This window comes from Cyclospora cayetanensis, unplaced genomic scaffold (genome assembly GCF_002999335.1).
Source record: "Cyclospora cayetanensis isolate NF1_C8 unplaced genomic scaffold, CcayRef3 CcayRef3_contig_153, whole genome shotgun sequence".
Lineage (NCBI taxonomy): Eukaryota > Apicomplexa > Conoidasida > Eucoccidiorida > Eimeriidae > Cyclospora > Cyclospora cayetanensis.
This window is the reverse complement of record NW_020312096.1, coordinates 34,682-56,152: the sequence shown is the minus strand read 5'-3', so window position 1 is coordinate 56,152 and position 21,471 is coordinate 34,682. Positions and strand designations below refer to the sequence as shown.

Sequence of the window (21,471 nt, the reverse complement as noted above, 5' to 3'; positions counted from 1 at the left end):
TTGCGGCGAGCAGACACAGTCGGGAAACGTACAGGAGGAAGAAAGGGGAAGCAAGAATGGCAGAGGGATGTGCGAGAAGACTGCAAGGTGCGGGGAGGACCCATACTGGGAGCAGTCCGGCAAATCCTACCCACCCGACACACAGCCCTAGAGAGTTGAACGGCATGCTGCATGCGCAAGCGGAGGCAGGACCAGCCTCTTCCCTTCTACCCAACGGCCCCTTAACTGATCAAAAGGATAAATACTACACTTTAATATCTTTGGTTCCTTTTTAATTGTATGACCGTGAAAATTGAGACTCCAGAGTGCTCGTCCTAACCACCGAGTTTCCTGCCAACGTACACACACATCGACTCCCATGGAACAGGCAACCCTGCACTCCATGATTCCAAATGTGCTCTCTTTGAATTTAAATTTACTAAACTGCAATGCCTAGCCCTACTCCACACACACAACAAAGTTTATCAGATTTAGTGTTTGTGGGCAATAGGATCTAGTCAGCATGTTGCTGCCAAAGGCCCGCCGTATCCTGCGGCCTGTGCGCATGCAAGATCTTCCCACTTCCTACTCCACGTGGGAGAGGATCAACAGCGGGAGCCACTGCCGTAACTACAGCCATCCATCTGCAGCAGGAGATTCTGCGGCAGCTTTCCATCGCAAGTCCCTTGTTTCGCATCCCGCGTCTCGACGGACAGCAGTACTCGCTGCAACAGCAACACCAGCAGCTTCAACCGCAACAGCAGCCACAGCAGAATGGCGTAGGGGAGCTGCTTCCTTGTCAGCTGTTGCAGCAGCCCAACAGTACACCCGACTGTACGATGCCGAGTTTCTACCGCGGCGCCTTCGACGGATCAAGGTAATGTTCAAAGCTCCAAAAAACAACCTCTCTTCAGGGCCAGCCTATTTAATAGCATCCACTACTACTACATTATAGAGAACCTGGTTTACATCTAAAAGCTACGGGTCCCCTAGGGTCGATGTGTAGCAAGCATCTTAGCTCTCATTCCGAGTTTGTGGTATGTGCCAAAGATCTTCTCTTCCCGTCCACCCGAGGAGTTGAGTACCTACTTCCATGAGAAACTGAACAAGGCCAACTCGAATCCTCGCTCCATCATCAAGTAGGCGCAAAACTCTTAACTTAATCTCTAATCTATTTCGTCTGGCTCTGCGCTGATTGAACCCCCTCCAGACGCCTTTCAGCTACCCGTACACTGCGAAACGCTGTACGAACGGGCCTACGCACTGCACAATTAGTAGCGCTGTCGTGTCGTGTATTGTTCAGGCTGTACAGGAAGTATATCCGGCTTGAGGATGAACCCGATTACGGGTGGTTGGTCCGGTGTTTCTGCCAATTAGGCAATGTCTTTGGCTTCAACTCTTTCTGGTACGTGTCCTCACGAACGCGCAAATTGGTATTGCCGCAGACCTCTTAGCAAAATATGCATGCACAAGGCTACTGCCGCGTGTGCCTCTCCTCCTGTTCACCCCGAGAACCCGGATTAAGCAAGGCGCTTCGCTGAGTGATGGCTGCAAGCTTTGTGGCGGCACGTATTTACGGAAGCTGCGTAATCCAAAGTCTTCCTTCCAGTCAGTGCACCTGGCAGCTTCAGTCCAAAGCTCTCATAGTTTCTGCATTGTGGTGCACGGTAGGGCTCCACGCGACAAGCAGCGGATCCACTCGCTCCCGAGTTTCAAGTTTCTGGTGTATGACCTCATCGAACGCAAAGCCCAGATAGAGGTAATAGGGCCATAGATTCACGGTTCATGACAATCAGGATGGGAGCGTTCTTGAGCCTTTGATGTTGTGGGGTTTCTAAATGTACGGCGAACGGCATTTAATGGCGGGGAGGGGGTGCCTGAATGTCTGTGCAGCCCGAGATGGTGCCAAGATTGCTTTATGCTTTAACGGCATTGGAGTATCGGTCCTACCACCTGCTGCCGACGCTTCTTGAACACATCGAGGCCAACCTGCATGTACAGCCCGAAGCCTGTAGCACTGATCGCACGTTCCAAAGGTTTCAGCCCCCATAGCTAGACACTACTCTCCCGTAATCGTTCTGCGGCTGCAAAATGGTCCTGCGGTTGTCAAAATTTTGTTTCGCTGGTGCTTTCCCTCTTCTTTCTTTGTTTCTCTCTGTCTCTCTTCCGCAGCGCTGGCGTGTGCCCACTGCCTGCAACATGGCCCTCTGTTTGGCACTCCTAGGAGTAGGAGACGCTACAGGTAGCCCAGCCAGCAAAGACTGCTGTATTCTCTCAGCCTCTCCTCCTCCTTCTCCAGGTGTCTGTACACCTTGCGTCCAGTGCCTTTCTTGCGTAGCCTTTCGTCTCGCCTGCAGCCTTCGGCGCCGCCCGACGGCTGCAACCGATACGAAAGCCCCCGTCCGTTGTGCATGCGTGGAACATAATTTTGTGCCGCCTAGCGTTTCCCTTTGTCGCTTTCCATGGTCCTGCCTGCCCGCCTCTCTTCTTATCCCCCCTCCCCTCCCCGCCTGCGCGCTCGCTCTGCCATGAATATGCCCCTCTGTAAAAGAATTGCGTCGTACCTGCGCGCGGTGCTGTTGTCTCCCCAAGGCAACAACGCCTTTGGCCCTATTGACGGACTGTCGCGGGATTACTCTGGCGTCATCGCACGCCTAGCGCTGCACGTCTATGACTGCCTGAAGCTTCCCCTCACGCTGCAGGAGCAGATGTCGCTTGCAGCGGCTGCAGCCGAAGAGCGCGGAATCAGCCCCGGTGCCCCTCTGGCGCCCACCCTGCAGCCGTATTTAGACGAATGTGGCTGCACACCTTTCGATAAGGTGGCTTTGGCCTACGCGCTCGCGCTAACCAACCAATACGAATGGTAATTGCATAGGGGGACAGCAGTTCTCGCCATTTTCCCGTCAGTTTCCTTTGTGCAGATGCCACTCCTGACCTCCGCTAGCTGTGCAACTCTGCCATTCGCGGGATTGCAAGCTTTCGAGAAAGCACTTGTCATGGAGGCCTGTCACGTGGCTGGTTGTCTTCTGTCTGTGCTCGGGTTTGCACCTACTCTCTTGCATGGGAGTCTTTTTTGCCTCTCTGAGTGCAGCGGCGCGTCCGACAACAACGCTCAGAAACCTCCTCCTATAGCGTTTTTTCTCGAAAGCGCGTGCCAACAGGCAAGTACTGAAAGCAGAAGCTGCAATACGGTAGTCACGTATACACCGTAGCGCAGGAGGACCTCCAGCCGTGCAAGTGTCTCTGCCTCTACTTAGACCTTTACTGTGAAACCAACTGCAGTGTACGTACATCAGGTGAATCCATGTATGGATGCATATATGTATGGATGTATGTATGAGTGTGTGTGTGTGTGTGTATGTGTGTGTCTGTCGATATGTCCGTCTGCCTGCCTGTGCAGTTATCAGAGGAGACACTGCAGCACAGCGGATGGTTGCAGCATTATTTGTACAAGATTTTGTATCTCGCAGATGTCGAAAAACCCCAATCAGCGGAAGCAATCAAACGGTAAAGCGAATTGGCGTGTTTCGTTTGCTTCTTTCGCATCGTATTCAGGCACCTTCTTGCATCTTCGTCGCTGCGTTTTATCGGGCTTTTCCTGTGCATACTGTGCTGCTTCCTGCCCTCCGTCCTTTAACCTCCCCGACACCTTGTCTCTCGCATTTATATAGGAGGGGTGCCTGCCTGTTGAGAAGACTGGCGGACTGCTGTTCAATCCTGTGTGCTCAGCGCGGTGCCGTTCGGACTCCAAAAGAGCTTGCACTTGCGATGGCTTGATGGCATTCTGCTAAACGGGCAGCCGCAGGTAAGGGCTGTGGTCGTTGTCGTGGATATCTAGCTAATTGTAAAAATACGCGAGCTGCGAAGTCGGAAGGCGCAGGGCAGCGCCAAGCGTTGGCACCCCCGTGGACGTTCCTGGCAGCTATTCGATTGCTCGGAAGGCTAGTGGCTGCAAGCTGAACATCGCATTCAGTAGCCCTACCTCTTCGTCCACACTGGAGTATTTTTTAGCGCAGTTATTTCTATAGCGTGGTCGCATCTTCGCGTTGGTTCAATCCCCTCGTCTCATCGCATTTCCTGCTGTACACCCCTTGCCACAAGTGCTGTCTCTTCGCCGATTTTCAGGGCAGCGAAGATCTACAGAGTGATGTTTTCTCGTGTTTATCGCGCCTGAACTGCGTTTCATATTTGAACTGCTCACTGGGAAGGCCCGACGACGAGCAGCACCTCTTCTTCGCTTCGCTGCTGATTCGGCAAAGGAACCTGGCGATCGAGACAGACTACCTCATGCCATTGGGTATGACGGCACGAGTACAGCCGGGAAGCTTTAGGTCTATGGGCAGAAAAGCCATCCTGCTTGCTCTTTCCTGCATGGCCGCGCAATGCCACGCGCGCATTCGTGGCAACGGCACATCTGTTGTTGCTGGGGGTTCGGGTGATGAAAACAAATTTCGTGTATTTTTTCCCTAGGAGGTTTGTCGATGGTGAGGCTGCAGGTCCTGGCCGGCCCAAGCCTTCTGGATTGGTTGGGTGTAAACAAAGGCTCTTTTCGAAATTTGGAGTCAACGTTGCAGTGATACACAGGTGATTGGCTTGTGGCTGTTGACAGTTTTACAGGGGGTATACCGCCGTGCCTTGGGTTGTGGGGTTTTTGCCGCTGTATGTGGGGTGAGGTGGGGGGGTGGGGGGGATTCTGCAATCCACGCCACAGTACGATATGCGTTTTCCTCTGGCTTCCTTCTTGATGCCGTGCAAAGCATGCAAATCCATGATTCTGGCCACTGTTGGTTTTCTATCTTTCCCTGCGTCAACCGCTTTATACGGTTTACGCATATCTATTCATTGGCGATGTTTCAGGTGCCTGTGGGATCGCCTCTCGTTTGAGCAAAAGGATATTCAGATGAGTCGTCTGCTCTCACACTTCTCAGAAGTCCTTCAGCCACCGACACCCGAGGCTCCCCGATACAGCGAAGACAAAGGACTGCGATTTATGAGGCACAAAACGCAAAAGTTTGAGTCCTGGCCCCCCGATAAGATCGAAATCTAGGCGGAAATGCGAATCATGTCTTTTGCTTGTTTGGTCAGCGCATGCACCCTTTTGCAGTAAAGTCTTCCGGTATCCTGGCGCTCCTCCGGGAGCACAATCGCCACGAATCTGGTGCTGCTAGCTATGCAGCTGTTTTTTTGAATGATCGCCATGTGTACATTGGGGCGTTGGCTATAGGGCAATGACGGGAGGGTTCTCGGCTTGTTTCCTGCGGCCATAGCTGGCGAGTTGGCTGCGAAGAACGGAACTGAGGGGCAGACGCAGTGAAACAAGGAAAAGGTCACCTGAGAGCTCATACCGCGAGCTTAAGCTTCTGATGTACCAGACGTGCTGTCAACGTGCAGCCCGTATCGGTTGATATCGGTTATGCTCTAAACATTGCACCAATGCAACCCCTCTGCGGGTGGGTGCCTTCCTGGGGGCTCTGCCACCGTATCTAAGCCTAAGCATGGCATTTATCTTTCCACCTCTATACAGAATGGGGTTCCTTATAGTCTGGTTCTTATGGTTGATCCCTGGAGCGCTCCTCTTCTTCAGCATGTCTGTCGACTTCCTCGTGCAAATGCATACAGCCTATTCCGTATTCTGTGTGCACTGCCTCTAGATCAGCTCGCACCCCATGAAGGTCGGTCGAGGGGGCAAAGTACACTCCTCAAGGCTCAATACGCCCCCCCCAAGCCGCTACTCCCGAAAACGACACCGAAATCACTTAGCGAAGTGGAAAAGCTTCCGATTCCACCCCTTACGTAGCTGCATATTCGTTCACGCCCATATTGCATTTAGATATTCATCTCTGCATACAGTTGTATCTGCGTCCCTATGATTATGTGTTCATGTAGGGGGGTCTTACTCTACGCAAAAACCCCTGTAGCGCGGCGCGTGAACACGTATAATCGCATGTAGATAGATGCTCGACACTCCGCAGAGTGCAGAAATATCTATATATATATGATGCGGACGTCAACGTTTGTCCGCATGCATGCTGTGGACCATAGAAAACAAGGGCAACGTCTGCATGAACCACACACCGCGGGTTAGCAGTGAAGACCCTTGCGATAGAACCATACCGACACACTGGGTCCCCTACACTCCAAGGACCTCCGTTTAGCAGGCACCTCTTGTTTATAATACGCTCCAGAAAGGGTGGCAACCTCTTCTGTCAGTCGTTGTGGGGTAGGTATGAAGTGTAAAGCGCATGAACTCCTTAGTAGGTGTAATGCCGGACACCCAGACTGCCGACCTCGATGTGCCGCATTCGATTCCAGTGTCTCTCAGATGTGTTACACGTCTTCACATGCGTCTTGCACTGTTCTGGTCTGCTTGATTTCCTTCTCGAGCGCCTTCATGAACTCATGCGTTGCACCGCCAACCGGTGTCAGGCCCGCCTGGTGATGCCACACAGACATCCACCACCCGGTACTGGAGTGCCGTTTGAAGGCCACGCATTTAAAAAAACAACGGAAGCCGACAGCAGTAATTAAAAAAGCTCAGCTTGATAAAAGATACGAGAGAAGAGCAGGTCGATTGATATATATATATGCATTAACAAAACTGCAATCGCAGGGGTAAACGGGCAGACCCGTTGCAGTCATCTGGAAACAGCGCACCGCATTTTTCTCATTTTCCAGCTGAGGGGCCATTTGTGCAACTTCCCAGTAAATGTCGGCTCTCCCAGCGCTCTGCAACCCACACACGCACAAAGGGTTTACGCCCCTCACGGGTGTGCCCGCGTGGCAACGGCGCTGTTTGAGGCGTGGCTGTGTCATATACGAAAATGCATATAGACATATATAGGTGCATGTGTATTTTGGGGTGGAAATCTATGAATGGGACGGCCAAAATTCATTGGCACTCGCGTCTGGGGCACGCTGACCACCGCTAAGTGAAGGAGATTATCGCCTGAGCCTGTTTCTTTCACCTGCGAGGGCCACACCCGCAATCCATCTCACACAAATGTGCGGATGTAGGACGTGAGGGGGTGTCTGCTCTGGCTGCTCGCCTGTACCTCTGGTTCACGTGAGAATTTGGGGTGAAACACGTACAGCAAGGTCGATTCCAGGAACGGCAAGAAGCCGCGTTACGATAGGCTTCCTTCCAGCAGACACAGCTCGGGAGATGGCAGTGTGCTGCACGGCACCACATCCAAAATCTTAGTATTTTCAAGGTCATGTAAGTACACGACGTTGGTCCTCCGTAGGCCAGCACGTCAGAGAGAGTTTACATACAGACTACAACAGAGCCCTAGGCGTACGTTTCCGTAACCCTTGGTGTTAATATCTACGCCATGATGCAGCAGCAGTTCAACAACATCAAGATGTCCTGAAACGACACCCGCACCAAGAAATTTCGCAGGATGGAATGCAGGCGTTCCGTAAATCATAGACCGAACATGCCGGTGGATGTACGGGCTCTTATGATTTTTTCCGATTTCAGTATTTGCCCTATTCACAGCTGTCTGTTTCGCTTTTCCGGTGTCGCATTCCTAGATGCAGTGGAGCTGATGAATACCTTTAGAGGCGGCGTACAACAAGGGAGAACCCCCAGACTCAGTAACCATCGAGGTGAACTGTGCCTTCTGCTTGGCATTGGAAACTGCGGCCAGGAGGAGCGAGACAGCGCCCGAAGAGCCAACAGAGCATCCCACGTGAAGCGCTGAAAATCCACACTGTGGCACAAGCCCAACGAAGAAAAACGCACAGCCCCTCGTCCATTGGACACACGGCAATTCCATAGAGATGCACCTATGCACAACAATTAGTGAAATGCAAGAAACACGCTAAGCGGTAAAGAGTCTGCTGACTTCATCTGTAGCCAAAGGGTCCACTCCACAGTCTAGGAGGAGCTTCAAAGACTCTTCATCATCTGCTGCCGCTGCCATGTGTAGCAAGCTCCGTCCATCTTCGTTCCTTGCGGAAGCAATAAATTGCTTTAGGGCGCTCTCAGATCCCTGAGAACCATCCGCTTTCGACGAAGCTAAGGCACGCAAAAGGAGGGAGGAACCGCTGCCTCTTTCCTGTGGCGCCACAGACGACAAGCAACACAGGAATGCGGACTGTATATACAACACCAGAGCTTCGTAATCTCGAGAAGAAGATGAAGCGTCCATGCGCATGACTGCGCTTCTGCGTGTGCGCTGTATACTATTCGGTGTGTCGGTCCTATTGTTCCATATAGATGCTTATGATATACGGGTTAGGGGTAGGTAAGTACGATGGACATGAACAGTTCGTCTTTTAGGGCCTCTGAAGGCTGCAAAGGTTCGGAAGCCTCCATTTTGGTGCGTCTTCTTCTAGAAGGAGGCCGATGGTTGTCGCTAAGATGACGTAGTTGTGTTTCTGTTGATGCTGTTGAGTTCGATGCTGGAGCGGCGGCCGATGCCTTCGTCTCTCGTTAGCTGGAAGGTGGTGCTTTCTACACACCTTACGAGAGTAGCAGAGGTGACAAAGGCACGGCCGAGTTGCAGTGTTGCAATTGGCGCGCAGTTCTCGTCACTGTCGCAAACTAGTTGCTAAAACTCGCAGTTGGTGAGCGCGCTCGTGCTCATGCCGATCCTGCGATGCGTGCTGGCCGGCGCCAGAGGAATCCTTCCTGCTATGAGCGCGCAAGGCGCAAATACACCTGGGAGACAGAAATACGCACCTTCAAGAATTTCTGAAAAGAATTCTTGAATGTCTGGCTCAAGGAGAACCCTCGGTGTAGCATAGGTGCTTGCAAAGGCAACAGCCCCGAGCAGCAACAGCAACTGCGTAAGCAAGCAGCCAGCAGCAAGCGGCTTTTTTAGAAAAAATATTGGAGCCTATAGCGCTTTCTTCAGGATCCCCTTCGGCAAGCCTTAAGGCTGAGCATTTATACCACCGCAGCGTCGATACGGGGAAGCTCCTCATCCCCTGAAGAGCTTATCCGACTCCCCAGGAACAGCAGGAGAAGTTAGGGGCCCCTGGGGCCCCTCCCACCGTTCGGGTTTTTGAGGCATCCGATGCCTTTGGCTGTTCGCCAGAAGCGGAGTTTTCCTTTAGCGGCTGTTGGGCTTCAACACCACAGGCGGTGTGTATATCGTACCTCCGCTGGCAGTGCTGCTGGTACTAGGACTGGGACTGTTTGCGCTGCTAGTACTCGTGAATGCTGCATTAGGAACAAGCGCTCCCTCCTCTTGGGGAGCAGCAGCACCTCCTCTGCGGCAGCAGCACTGGCGTCCGCTGAGACACTTCCAACAACAGCCACCCTGGATACAGCCGCAGCGGCCGTCACTTGTGCACAATACCAGCAACAACAACAATAACAACAGGAACAGTTACGCCACCAACAACAACAACACCCACACCAGCAAGCGCAACAATAGTAGCAACAACTACAAGAACACCAACAACAACAGTAACACCAACAACAGCAAGCGCAACAACAATAACACCAACAACTACAAGAACACCAACAACAACAAGCGCAACAACAATAACACCAACACCAACAACTACAGTAACAACAACCCCGTAATCGGAGTACCACAAGTACCACAAACAGCTAAAGCAGCAGTGGAGTCAGCGAAAACGAACCGCAATGAGGCGCATTTGGCCTCCCCGGGTGTCTCTCCATGTCGGCTCGCGACTAACCACCCCTCAGGGGAGGACTGTGAAGTATTACGCGTGCCCCCTAGTAGGGGGGAGCTCTATTGCAGAAGGTTTACTGGTAGGAAGCCTTGCGCAGAGCCTTGCCTTGCTGCGTATGCGCTCCCCAGCAGTGTCCATACAGCCGGCAGGATGGACGGCTGGCAGCTTTACCGCAGCAAACACACAGACGGAAGCGAATCGGCGCTATAGCTCCTCTGCAGAGCTGCAACAAGAAAAGCTGCAAGCTGTATCACCGCAAGGAGTCCCCTTGAAAGAATCTCAAGAAGAGACGCGAGAGCTTGTGCCTCGTGCGTTTCGGCGTGACGCCTACCGATATCTGCAGGAAGGCATGCTGCTGCAGCAGCTGCAGCAGCTGCCACACTTTAGTTGGCGCACTTTGCTGCGAGTGGTGCTGCTGCTGCTGCAGCACCCTGAGCAGCTCCGTGAGGCCGATTTGTTGCTGCTGCCGGCTGCAGCTAAGCGTCTGCAGTTGCAGCATTTTAGGATAGTGGATATCGCTGCAGCAGTGGCTGCAAGCATGCCAAGCGCGCGCTTTGCTCCTCTGCAGGAGCAGCAGCTTCAGCAGCTCCTGCAATCCTTGCAGCTAGTGGAACCTGCGGCCAGGAGCAGCAGCAAGATGAGCAGCAGCAGCAGCAACAGCAGCGGAACGCCGCTGCTGTCGGATTTTGTGGCTGCGTTTGATGACTGGCCAGTGCAGGCGCACTCTTTTCATCAGCATGCGCTGCAGCGGTTCTTTTTGGCAGCAGCAAAAAGCAGCAGCAGCAACACCAGTGATGATGTGTTGCTGCTGCTAGATGCCGTGGGTGCGACAGCAGCAAAGGGAGCCTTGAAACGCGTTGAAGTCCAGCAGGAGGCGGCTTTGCTGCTGCTGCTGCTGCTGCAGCGTCTTGTCGCTGCTCGCGCTGCAGAGCAGTGGCCTCTTCTGCCTCCAAAACAAGGCAGCAGCAAAAGCAGCAGCGTGTTAGGCGCTTACATTGCCCTGAGCAAACTGCCTCGAGTGTGGTCTGTGTGCAGTTCCGTCATCAATGCTCCCGCTGACAACGCGGAGTTGCAACTGAAGCCGCTTCTGGAGATGTTGCTGCATCAGCAGCGCGAGCAGCAGATGCAGCAGCCGCTCGAGAATGACTGCCTGCTGCAGACGCAGCTAGAGGATCTAGCCGCAGATTTGGCTTCGCATGCGGAACACATTCAGGCACCCGAGCATTTGTCTGCCCTTCTCGTCGCAGGTGCAGCAGTGCTGCAGCGGCACTCCGATGTACAGACACCAGGAGCTTGCGGAGTGACTACTGCTGCCACAGAGAAGTTGCTGACACGTCTAATGCCGCAGCTCGGGCAGGCGTGTGCGCACGCTGCGTCTTCCGAAGATAAACAGCTCCTGCTGGCTGCTGCTGCTTGCTTGCCGAATACGTGGCTCCCTGCTGCATGCTCTGCTGCCCTTTCGCCTGCACAGTCCCATGGGCAGCTGCAAACGCAGCAGCTCTTGCTGAGTCTGCGTTTAGCCTCCGAAGGAACGGCTGCTGCTGCTGCAAGTGCTGCTGCAAATGCGGCAAAGCGAGGCCTGTACGGCGCGCTGAGTACACCACGACGGCTCGCACGAAGCACAGCAGTCTATGCAGAGAGGCTGCTGTCCTCGTTGCACCCTGCGCATGCAGACTTAGGAGCAGCGGAAGGGGGAGCCGCTGTCGAAACGGCAGCAGTAGCGGTGCACGTTTACGCGGCAGTGGCTGCTGCACGGCACCGGCTGCAGATGCTGCTGCAGATGCTGCGACAGATGCTGCGACAGCCCCTCATCAGGAGGTCCATGAAGCTTCCCGTTGCTGCTTCTCTGCAGCAGCGAGGACGACGCATTCAGCAGCAGCGCTGCACAGCCATCGTGTGCAGTCGTCTCAGCGCACTGCAACGCGTGGCGAGAGAACGTATATCGGGAGCTACAGCAGGAGGAGGCAGGGCCGAGGCTCCCCCTCTTCCCGCATCGGCCCTTGTGCTGCTGCAGCGCACTGCAGCAGCAAGCCCTCTAGCCTCAGGGGAGGCAGCATGGGCAGCAGACATCGTGTGCCGCTGCGGAACGTTAGTCGATGTTGCCGCTGCCTTGCGAATCCACGCAACGCAAGCCGTTGCAGCTGCGGCTGCTGCTGCCTACCCCCTCCCTGCAGGCACGCGCACTGCGCGGGGTCCTTGGCCACGCCACTTGCGCGCTGTAGGAACTGCAGCAACTGCAACAACTGCAACAACTGCAGAAACTGCACCAACTGCAGCATCACAAGCACAAGAAACACGTGCCGGCACTGCGAAGGCAGAGGGGGCACCGATGCAGCAGCAGGAGCTGCAGCAGCAACAGCTCCAGCAGACGCACCATGCAACGTTGCCTCCTGCAGTGGCTTTGCTCTCTGCACACCTCGGGGAAAGGCTTCGAACCCTCGAGGAGGCCGTACAGAGTGTGTGCAAGCCCCCAGGAGGAAGTGCGCAACATCTGGCGTCTCTGCAGCAGTTCCTGGTGCATCGCACCTCCCTGCTCTTGCGAGAACAAGATATTCCTACGCTGCCTATGCTGCAGCTGCTGGGTTTCTCGAGCAGCAACTACCTCGAAGGTGGTGCACGCGTGAAGCCTATGCGCACCGTAAAGCAGCATCTTGCCGCTGTCTGTCAACAGCTGGGCCGGGCAGCGGCAGCAACCGACTCGTACTCGCACCTGCACGTTCAGCAGCAAAAGCAGCAACAGCAGCAGCAGCAACAGCAGCAGCAGCAGCAACAGCAACAGCAGCAGGCAGAGCAACGGCTCCGCTCTGCGCGGTGTGCGTTGCGACGCCAACGGAAGCAGCAGGCGGCCGTCACGCAGCTGCAGGCGCTCCTCTTAGTGCAGAAGGACTTGGGGAAAGCAGCACGGAGCTGTCTGTACACCTCGGTGGTGCAGCGTCCCGTGCAGCGCAAGGGGTTCGTTGCTCCGTGTGAAGGGGAGGTTCTGTGGCTGCAGCAGCAAGCCATCAGAGTTTTCGAAGCCTCTGCTCAAGAGCAAGGGCAGCAGCACCCCATGGACATCCAGGTTGTGCAGCAAGAGGAAAGGCCGCAGCACCATCAGGAGATGCAGAAACTGCTGAATCAGATGAGGGCGGGAGTGTCACCTGTCTCTTGGAATACCAAGAGCAGCGCCAGCAGCACATCCAGAAGTGCTGCTGCTATGCGGATTGCTGCAGTCGAGTGACCTCTTTCTATGGGCTTCTGCAGCTGCTAATGTTCTCTTGACGCCTGGTGCACTAGCGGCACATCTATTACCACTTTCGTGTCTCTGACGTGGCCGCATACCTCCCCGTTACATCGGGGATGCACCGGCAGCTTCGAAACGTACTACCCCTTTGGCGGTTGCATGCCGTGCTGATGTGCTCGACGGCGTGCAGAACACTTAGAGTGATACAGATGCACCAAGACCAAAGCGTGAAACGTTTCGTAGGACACCTAAATTTTGTGTACACACATATTCGAGGCATGAGTAAAAATAGGGGTAGCAGCTACTTAGCGTTTGGAGATGTTGGCTTCCAAATGCACGAAGCGTGCGCAGACAATTCAGCTTTCACAAAACAACCTTACCCCACCACCTAAGAGCAGCTACCTCATGAAGTGAGCCTCTCCATGTTTACTTTTTGGTGCATTTATACAAAAATATGTAGATAAATGTCGTCCTGCATTGAGGATATACCTGATGATTCGCAGTGTTCAAGCGCATCTGAGTTCAGTTACTGCATGGATATCTGTATGCTTACGCATACGCAGGTATATTCTGGGACCACCAGTACGTGCAGGTGTGATCAATGTGATTTCTGTCATTGTTTACCCTACTAGAATCTGCTTCTCTGCTTAACACCAAACAAACTGCACCACGCGGGCATTTGCGCCAGCAGTTCACTTACAGAAAGCGGGCTGACTGCCCGTCTTAACAGCTGGACGGCCACCCGACTCTGGGAGTAGAAAAGGGTTGCAGGACGGCAGATGAAGCAGTGCTGCTCTATTTCGAGGCTCAGGCCTCAGGACAAACCCTCTCATATCCGAGAGCACACCCCTAATTGGCAACGGAAAAAGAGAACTGCTGTTACAGCCGGTATTCCTGATGAACTTGCTGCTGCTACGCGTTACTTGCCTCTGCATTTTTTGTGCGACTTGCATGTTTGGACGGTGCATACAATTGCCGGTCTGGGCCTGCAAACGGTCCTGTACGTGATCTGCTCACACGGGACTTGCTTCTGCATGGTGACATTTCTATAGCAGGTCTTCGGTAGCGTTGTTTGCTGCAGCACGCACTCATTTTGGAGAACTGTTTTAGTGCAAGGATACGCCTCCTGCCGTATGACCGGCTTCCTGCAAATGGCGGGGGCTGGTACAGAGACTTCAGCGCACCGCTGTTCACTGCATAGGCCAGGAACCTCTTTCTGCACTTCCCTGTAGCATGTTTTTGAAACAAAGGTACACTGCTTTGCCTTGACGATTTTTTCGCATGTGTATGTCTCCTTCTGTTGCACCAGTCTGGTGCAGGTCGCCTCGTAAGGAATTTTCTGCTTCTTGCACTCAGTTCGCGTTTCGATTTCGGTACAAGGATACGGCTGCTTCTCTGGAACCTCCCTAGTGCAGGTTGCGGGAACTAGGACCTCTACCTTTCTGCATTGTCGCCTTACTGCCGCTCGTGTACAGGGGTAAGGGGCCTCGTAAGGAACTTCTCGAGTGCACGTACTGGGCACTGGCACGCTTACAGTGGTGCACTGCTGTTGCTGCCGCGGCTGCATGCAAGGATACTCCTCTACAGCCGGCACCTGTCGTTCGCACGTAGCCGGTACTTCCTTGGGTACTTTTTTGCACACTTTCTTGTATTCTGTCCGTTCACAGGGATACGTTTCCATGACGGGTGGAGGCTCAACACACGCGGGTTGCTTGCCCGCCTCAGAAGACTCACAAACGGGTCCCCGCATCTTCTTTTTCTTCTTATGTCCACTTAAACGCCGCTCTAAAGCAAGGTCTTCTTCAGACACTACCGTTTCCCACTCCTCATGGTCTGCGCTATCGGTGAAAACTTCCTCCGTCCCCCAATCGCCGCTTTCATTAGGGTTCCCAAGCGGTAAGTCCTCTAAGGCCTCTTCATCAAAAGACTCAGTCCCATCCAATCCGTCTATGAGGGTTGGTGCTGCAACGAGCGATGCGGAAGCCTGGACGGCAACGAAGGGTGCACCGGAGGGCGAGGGTGGAAGCATGGGCTGATCTGTTATCAATTGTACATCTGGTTGCGTAGCAGTGCAAGTGAGACATGCTGTTGGTGCAGAATCTTTTTTTGAAACTGGCCGCTCGCATGTGGCAGGAACCTTTACCTTTTGTTTCTTGCATTTCGTGTGGTACTTTGTTTGGGTACATTTGTATGCTTCAGTCCTTTGGACCGTTCGGGCGCATTTCGAAGGCACCTCTACGGTAACCAGTCCACATTGCTGGCGTTCCTTCTGTTTCGTACAGGGATATTGCTCAATGCGCACTTCCTGTCGCATGCATGTGTGTGGCACTTGTACTGTGACTTTTCTGCATTGCGTCTTCAACTCGGGCTGCTGACAAGGGTATGTTTCTTCCCTTAGTCCTTCTCTATAGCACGTCTTCTTCACCGGTTCTTCTACCTGCCTGCATACTTTTGCAGTGCGCATCTTTGTGCAGGGGTGTGCCTCAGGTACCTCCACCATCCGGCTGCACTCCTGCGGCACCTTCTGCTTAACGGGCTTGCAGTGCTCCTTCCCGCACTCGTAGCTTTCCTGCTGAATCTCCTGCCGCATGCATGGCTGCTGTACCTCAGTGCATTGTTGTTGGAGCTTAGGCTTAGTGCAGGGAAATTTTTCTTCCTCCTCAACCTCCCGCAAACACGTGCTAGGAATTGCTCGTGGCACGGGGCGGCACACTTCTTCTTCAGCCTTCTTGGGGCATGTATACGCCTCCTTCACGGTAACTGGTTTTGCGCAAAAAGACTGAGAACGCACAGGGACTGTCTCACACATATCGAGTCCACTTAGACGGCGATGAGGCGCAGCTGGATTGGCCGTAGAAGAAGCCCCTAACGGAAGAACAGATCCAGCAGGCTGGGGAAATTCATTACCTTCATAACCTGTTGCCCTTTCTGCTAGCGTGTCTGCTGGCGCTGCTTCTGGTGCAACGCCTGGCAACAGAAGCAGCAAGATGGTAATATAGAAAGAGATCTTAATTTGCAGTTTGCGTTTGGAGGCCATTCTGCGGCTTGTTCGAGGGACCAAGGGGGGAGCGGTCCCTGTCGGCTGTACACAATTGTAGAGCGAAAGCCGCGTAGATAGGGCTGAAGCAGTGGAAGACGACAGAGAAAATAGCACCCCATGGAAGATTGGCAGCCCACTCCGGGAGGCTCCACTATGGTGTCCGCTAAAGAAACAGACAACAATGCAAATAAAGTTTTCTTTACCTTCAAATACCCGATTCGTTTCAGTTCATCGTAGCTGAGCTCAAATAACAACTCTCTGGTGGGTGACTTCAATGAAAAGGATATCTGCGCAGCCCCTCTGGGCTAGAGGGCCGAGCGTCACTAGAGTGCATACTTTGACTATTGGTTGCCACACGAGAAAGGGGGCATATCGAAGCTAACGCCTGCCGAATTTCGGCTGGAATCTTAGCTCTGTATCCTAATTCTGTTAGGCTTTGTTCTTATGCATTTAGATTCCAGAAAAATGAACTACCTTCATGAGTACCTGTAGAGTGGACCGCTCGAGCGCCATGGCGTTCACATAGGCTCTGCCTCTTCGCAGATCTGGCGTTTCGGGCAAAAAGAGCGTGATGGAGCTGAAACGTCGCTTAATAAAAATTAATGCCACACGTAGAAAAACGTTATATGATTTAGAAAGCTATTTAGCCTTTTGGGTAGCAGTGTTACGGTGTCTGCTTACTACTATGGGATAGTGTGCCTGAGATCTGATCATAACGATCCGCCCGATGGCTGTCATAGATTTCGGAGTGAAACTTGGAATACACACGCCCCGGTATGCAACCCCACAAACAGTTGGTGGTTTGATAGATGTTCTGGAAAATGGGGCGCAGTGGTCTTGGTCGAATTTCAGTTTTCGCTCACTGGTTCTTTGTGTGGTGTTGGCAGAACACGGAGCGCGCACCCATTCAACATTCATCCAGCATCAGTTGAGCTGTGTTAACGATTTCCTAGTACTGTTTACCCTGCGAAAAATCTGATAAACCAGTTAGATCAACACTTTAAGTGCCTCAGCAGATAGGAGTGCAAGCGCGCACACATGAAGACAAGACAAACACAGGGACCCCCTTCACGTTCGCCATGCGAGTTCGGCTGGGTTTCCAGTGCCTCCTTTGAGTGTATATTTTATAACAAACCCACGTTCCCCCCTCTAGTAGGGAGGTTTCACAATCCCTGACGTCCCTGAGCTCCTCTCCTTGGTTGAAGGGATGATGCTTGCCAAGAGCTCCTATGGCTGCCCAAAGAGACTTAATGAGTGCTTAATCGCTCGCTGAGGAGCCGAATGAGGGGATTTAAGGTGTTAATGGAATTCCTTGTGCCCGCAAGGGGTATGGAGTGCCTGGTTTGGATTTGTGTTTGGCCAAGGTCACAAAACTGTAGTCAAGAGCGTTGCGCTGCAAAGCCTGAGTGTAGGGCCCCTTGATCCCCCTCATTTTCCTACGAGGAAGCCGGAAAAGGAAGGGTTTTGCTGGAGCGCTGGGTTGTCAACATACAGAATAGCCACCATATAGGCACCTAGCAGTTTGGGCTACTGCCGTGCCGTGACAGGAGCATCAAGTCCAGCACACGCCGAATGCAGCATCGGCCACCGCGGGGGCCCCCATTGCTGGCGTCTGCCCCTACGCCAAGGCTACGAAGCATAAAATCTATACAAAAGAAGGATTGCGGCAGCAGCACCTCTTGCTGCTGCTTCTGCAACAAACGCTGCTAGTTATGCACACCAGTAGGATGAACCACAACATGATCATCAGCCAACTAATCTACATCTAATTCAATTGCAGCAAGCGATCGCACTAGAAGCATGAGGGAGCCCTTCAGGATTATGTCGCCGCGTGCTGCAGCAGCCACAGGCCCTGTCTCTCTTGTAAGGATTCGTAACCAAGCAGCGGCAGTCGTGCGGACCACAATGTCCGGTTCCCTCTCGCATGTATTTCGGGTGTACACAACACCCCTTCTGATGTGTACACACTGCAATTGCTCCTCTGACTCCTGCCTGTCGCGTTGTTCCTTTATGTCGATAGTTTGCACTATAGGTGCCTCAGACGCCAGAGGTTCTGTTTTTTCCTGTTGATTATTCGTTTTGTTTGCCGGCGTTGGCGCGAATCTAAACAGAATAACCGCATTCAGAGCCTCCGCAGCTTCAGGATTCACTCGTACAGGAAGGAGCGAGAATATTTGTCCCACTGAGAGCCGCTGCAACACTTGGCTCTTTTGACTCTCGCTTAGCATCAGACGGGTGGATCCCTCAACTTCAAGGGCAGCGGTGAGGTACCAGTTCCTTGCTGCACCACAATACAAGACGCAGTAACTTTCAGCAGCACGCAGATGGCCCGAGAGAGGCATGCAGGTGCACACAGGAGATTCAACAGCATGCGCGAAAATTGCAGCACTAGCAGCATTGCCCCCAGCAGCAGCAAAGTTTACACCAGCAAAGCGCGGACTAGGGATTTACCCGGCGCGGCAGTCTGCACGGAGGCGAGGGCTCTTAGAGCGATAACTCTTAGTTCCCTTGCGAATTCGCTCTGTGGTTGAAGTGTATGTGCAGCTGTGGCAATCTCAAGAGCCCACTGAAATCTGCGTTCGCTCAATGCATCTAGCCCCTTTTGCAGCAAAGCCTTAAATCCTCCGGCAAGGCTAACGAGGCCTTCCGCTTTCTCGTCGGTTGACAGCTGAGTGAGCTCCTCGGCGGCTCCGCTAAACCAACCCATATAATGCGTGAAGACGGCCCGTACTGCCCATGGGACCGTTCCATACAGAGGCTGCAAGAAGGGATCCTCTCTCAGATGCCTTGGTAGCTGCACAGTTTGTGCAATGTCGTTCAGCGTCATCCCCTTATTCATCAAGCGAACCGTCTGGTCGTGGATGTACTGAATCGCATCTCTGTATGCAGTGAGCGTCGCGTAGATATGCGCCTCGCCTCGCAGGGGCCTTGTGTGCCCTAGCAGCAAGACTTCCGGGCGCAGAGACCTCATGAAATCAAGCGAAGCCACCCAATCGTTGCAGTCTCTTGTCTCCGTTCCTCGAATGGCGTAGATGTTGGGAAGAGACTTGTAGAGATTGTCTGCCCCGATCAGCAACCGTTTCTTTTGAATCCACACGATCACCTGATCTCTGCTTTCCCCAGGTGCATGGATCAGCTCCATCTCAAGGCCGGCTAGCCGAACCGTCTTGCGCTTCCCTCTCATTAAGTGTGTTGGCAGCACAGTGCCTATGCCTGACCCTTTGCTGTACCGCAGAGCGGGCCCAATACCTGCATGCACGAAATCATTGGAGTGTATGTACACCCCGAACTGCCGCATGCCCCTCCTGTACGTAGTTCCCGCAGTTACCGTCAGTACCTTCTCCATCTCGATCTTTGTAAGCACATGCGCATGCACTTCTGTGATGCCTTCCTCATAAATCGCAGCAGCACCAAACGTGTGATCTGTATGGAAGTGGGTATAGATGATGCCCTTTACATGCTGCTTCCCCTGCCCCTGATTATAATCAGTCCATGCTTTCCAGACTTCGCTCATGGTCTCGGTGCTTTCCATAGTATCAACGACAACAACACCTTCGGTCCCTTCCAGAATAATGCAGTTTGCCAGTCCAAATCCCAGTGCCACGAATACTCCTTCATCCACCTTCACTAGACCTTTTTTGAACTCTTCCTTGTGCTGCAAGAGCAAAGGAGGCGCTTCGATTGCGCGCTCTCGAAACTCTCCGAACTCAGCCCTCAAGGCGTCGACTGTCGGCAGCTCTCCAGCGCCAGCGCCCGTTCTCCTGGAAAGAGGTGCCTCCTCGCCTTTATGCAGCGAGAATAAGGCCTCGAAAAATCCAGGCTGTGTGCCAGTGCACAAGGATAAAGGGTGCGACCTTGCAGGGAAGGGCAGAGGAATGAAGACTCTCAAGCCAGGAAAGGCAAAGAGAGACAGCTGCCGCAGGGTGGGTGGCAGTCGCGTGTACAGGGTGGGGCCCCACATGAAGAGAAACAGGATTATAGGCGTTAGAATCAAGCAGCATAGCCGCAAGACACGCAGGAACGCATATAAACACCGGCGAGCAGCTGCTTCGCATGCAGCGACTGCAGCCAGCTCCTCAGCAGCCAGAGGCCTCTGCTGCTGGCGGGAGAGCCCCCATCGGCTCCGTGCCTGCACATGCCCTGCAGTACCCTCAGCGGGAGAGCCAGGGGAGCCTTCTGCGATCACGAGAGGGGCCTTTGGTGGGCAGCTCGGCTCAGCAAAGAGGCGGGTTGTTACCCTCCCCCCACTGGAGCAGTGATTGCACTCGCCGACCTCATGGGAAAGGCAGGGGCCGCTGCTGCTGAGGAGTATGCCGTGTGCCTTTTTGTTGTGGGTGATGTTGGTGTTGTTATGGAGTCGGCGCCTTAGGGCCTCCTTTATGGAGGGAGGCGCAGCTGCAGTCGAGACGCCCGCTTCTCCGGAGGAATCGGGAGGATGCGGGTCGGCGAAGCTGAAGTGCCCCCCCGAGAGGCGCGGCATTGGGTGTCAGCAGCGGTGAGCAGAGATTATGGAGGCAGAGTGTGCGCAGAATGCGGAGGGAGCACGACTTGGAAGATATTTATATGTATATGCAGTGTGCATTCGGCCGCTGGCAGATCTGTCCGAATGAGGGATGGAGCCGAGCGAGGAGGGAGGGAGGAAAGGGAAAGGAAAGCGGGAGGGAAAGATGCAAGTCAAAATGATGTATGCGCTAGAGGGAGTCCGAGAGAGGCACAGAAGGTAAGAGCCGGATGCACTGACAGCTATTCCGCAAGTGTCTTGCTTGCTTGCCAATAGAAGAGGGGCCACAAATAGGAGACCTCCAAAAGACACTGCGGCGTTATTCAGAGATGCGGCGTATCTACACCTCAAAGCTACCTATAATTTATCTGGAAAAGCCTGAGAAGCAGCGCGTAGTGCAGCAGGTAACAGAGAGGCTTGCAGCAGTCGGCAGAGCCCTTGCAGTCAGGAGGGCCCGAGTACGATCAGAGCTCTTTCCCTACTAGAGTGTAGGATTTACGACGGATCTATTATCGTTTTAATGACCTTGGCATTATAATCCTAGCACCATTAAGACTCACATATTAGTCAAATGCCGCAAATATGCCCCAGAACAAGAATACACGGCTCTGCTTCGCGCAGCAGCTCGTTTGCGGGGGGAGCAACGGTGCCAGCAATGAGGGGTCACCTTGGCATAATTCGTGCCAAATCTTTAATTTAAAGAAATTTTGTGGATCTATTCATGCGCAGATTGATCTTAAACTGCGCACGCAAACCAATAACAGGTGGACAACAGCCTTCGTCCTGTGTTCTCGGGGTCACCTGCACACTGTGGAAGAGGTCTCGCGTGCAGGCGTTGATGCTGCTTCCCTACCTCCACGTGTGTCCACCTGCTTGCATCTACTTTATAAACGCGATACCACAAAAGGGATATAAAAGGGGTAGCTCACCCGCGGGAAACTCGGCGGCAACGTTAACTACGGCGTACGGCGAAGACGCGCGAGCGGCGGAACAACCTTTACCACTCAGGGGGCTAAACCTCTACATGCCCATTCCAAACGCCTAGAAACTCTAATTGTCACGCTCCTCCAACCTTTA

At 53.5% G+C, this 21,471-nt stretch overlaps 5 protein-coding genes across 5 annotated transcripts; 2 read left to right on the top strand and 3 right to left on the bottom strand.

The window, feature by feature from the left end:
* Positions 1-56: 56 nt before the first annotated feature.
* Positions 57-5,026, top strand: LOC34621075. The gene is made up of 15 exons (XM_026336911.1): positions 57-263; positions 491-656; positions 768-856; positions 1,030-1,118; positions 1,283-1,384; positions 1,651-1,738; positions 1,873-1,974; positions 2,152-2,224; positions 2,572-2,798; positions 2,901-3,170; positions 3,380-3,486; positions 3,709-3,784; positions 4,105-4,276; positions 4,476-4,563; positions 4,837-5,026. The coding sequence occupies exons 1-15, from the start codon at positions 57-59 to the stop codon at positions 5,024-5,026; spliced, it is 2,046 nt and encodes a 681-aa protein (XP_026192696.1).
* Positions 5,027-6,306: 1,280 nt separating this feature from the next.
* Positions 6,307-8,138, bottom strand: LOC34621077 (putative ankyrin repeat protein RF_0381). Its single transcript, XM_022734302.1, has 7 exons — positions 7,827-8,138; positions 7,535-7,691; positions 7,278-7,345; positions 7,069-7,152; positions 6,900-6,944; positions 6,634-6,705; positions 6,307-6,411 (listed from the first exon to the last, which is right to left on the bottom strand). Exons 1-7 carry the CDS (start codon positions 8,136-8,138, stop codon positions 6,307-6,309), a joined length of 843 nt encoding a protein of 280 aa, XP_022588779.1.
* A 1,236-nt stretch (positions 8,139-9,374) lies between these two features.
* Positions 9,375-13,245, top strand: LOC113147190 (the record flags this gene model as incomplete). Its single annotated transcript, XM_026336910.1, is given in 5 exon segments — positions 9,375-9,422; positions 9,773-11,347; positions 11,459-11,804; positions 12,728-12,803; positions 13,146-13,245. Coding segments are annotated over 5 exon segments (2,145 nt in total), but the record flags the coding sequence as incomplete, so codon positions are not given.
* Positions 13,246-13,772: 527 nt separating this feature from the next.
* LOC34622150 lies at positions 13,773-15,890 on the bottom strand. Its single transcript, XM_022735329.1, has one exon. It carries the CDS (start codon positions 15,888-15,890, stop codon positions 13,773-13,775), a length of 2,118 nt encoding a protein of 705 aa, XP_022586730.1.
* Positions 15,891-17,647: 1,757 nt separating this feature from the next.
* Positions 17,648-19,854, bottom strand: LOC34622149 (alkyl/aryl-sulfatase BDS1). The gene is made up of 3 exons (XM_026336909.1): positions 18,345-19,854; positions 17,993-18,174; positions 17,648-17,881 (listed from the first exon to the last, which is right to left on the bottom strand). Exons 1-3 carry the CDS (start codon positions 19,852-19,854, stop codon positions 17,648-17,650), a joined length of 1,926 nt encoding a protein of 641 aa, XP_026192694.1.
* Between the last annotated feature and the right edge of the window lie 1,617 nt (positions 19,855-21,471).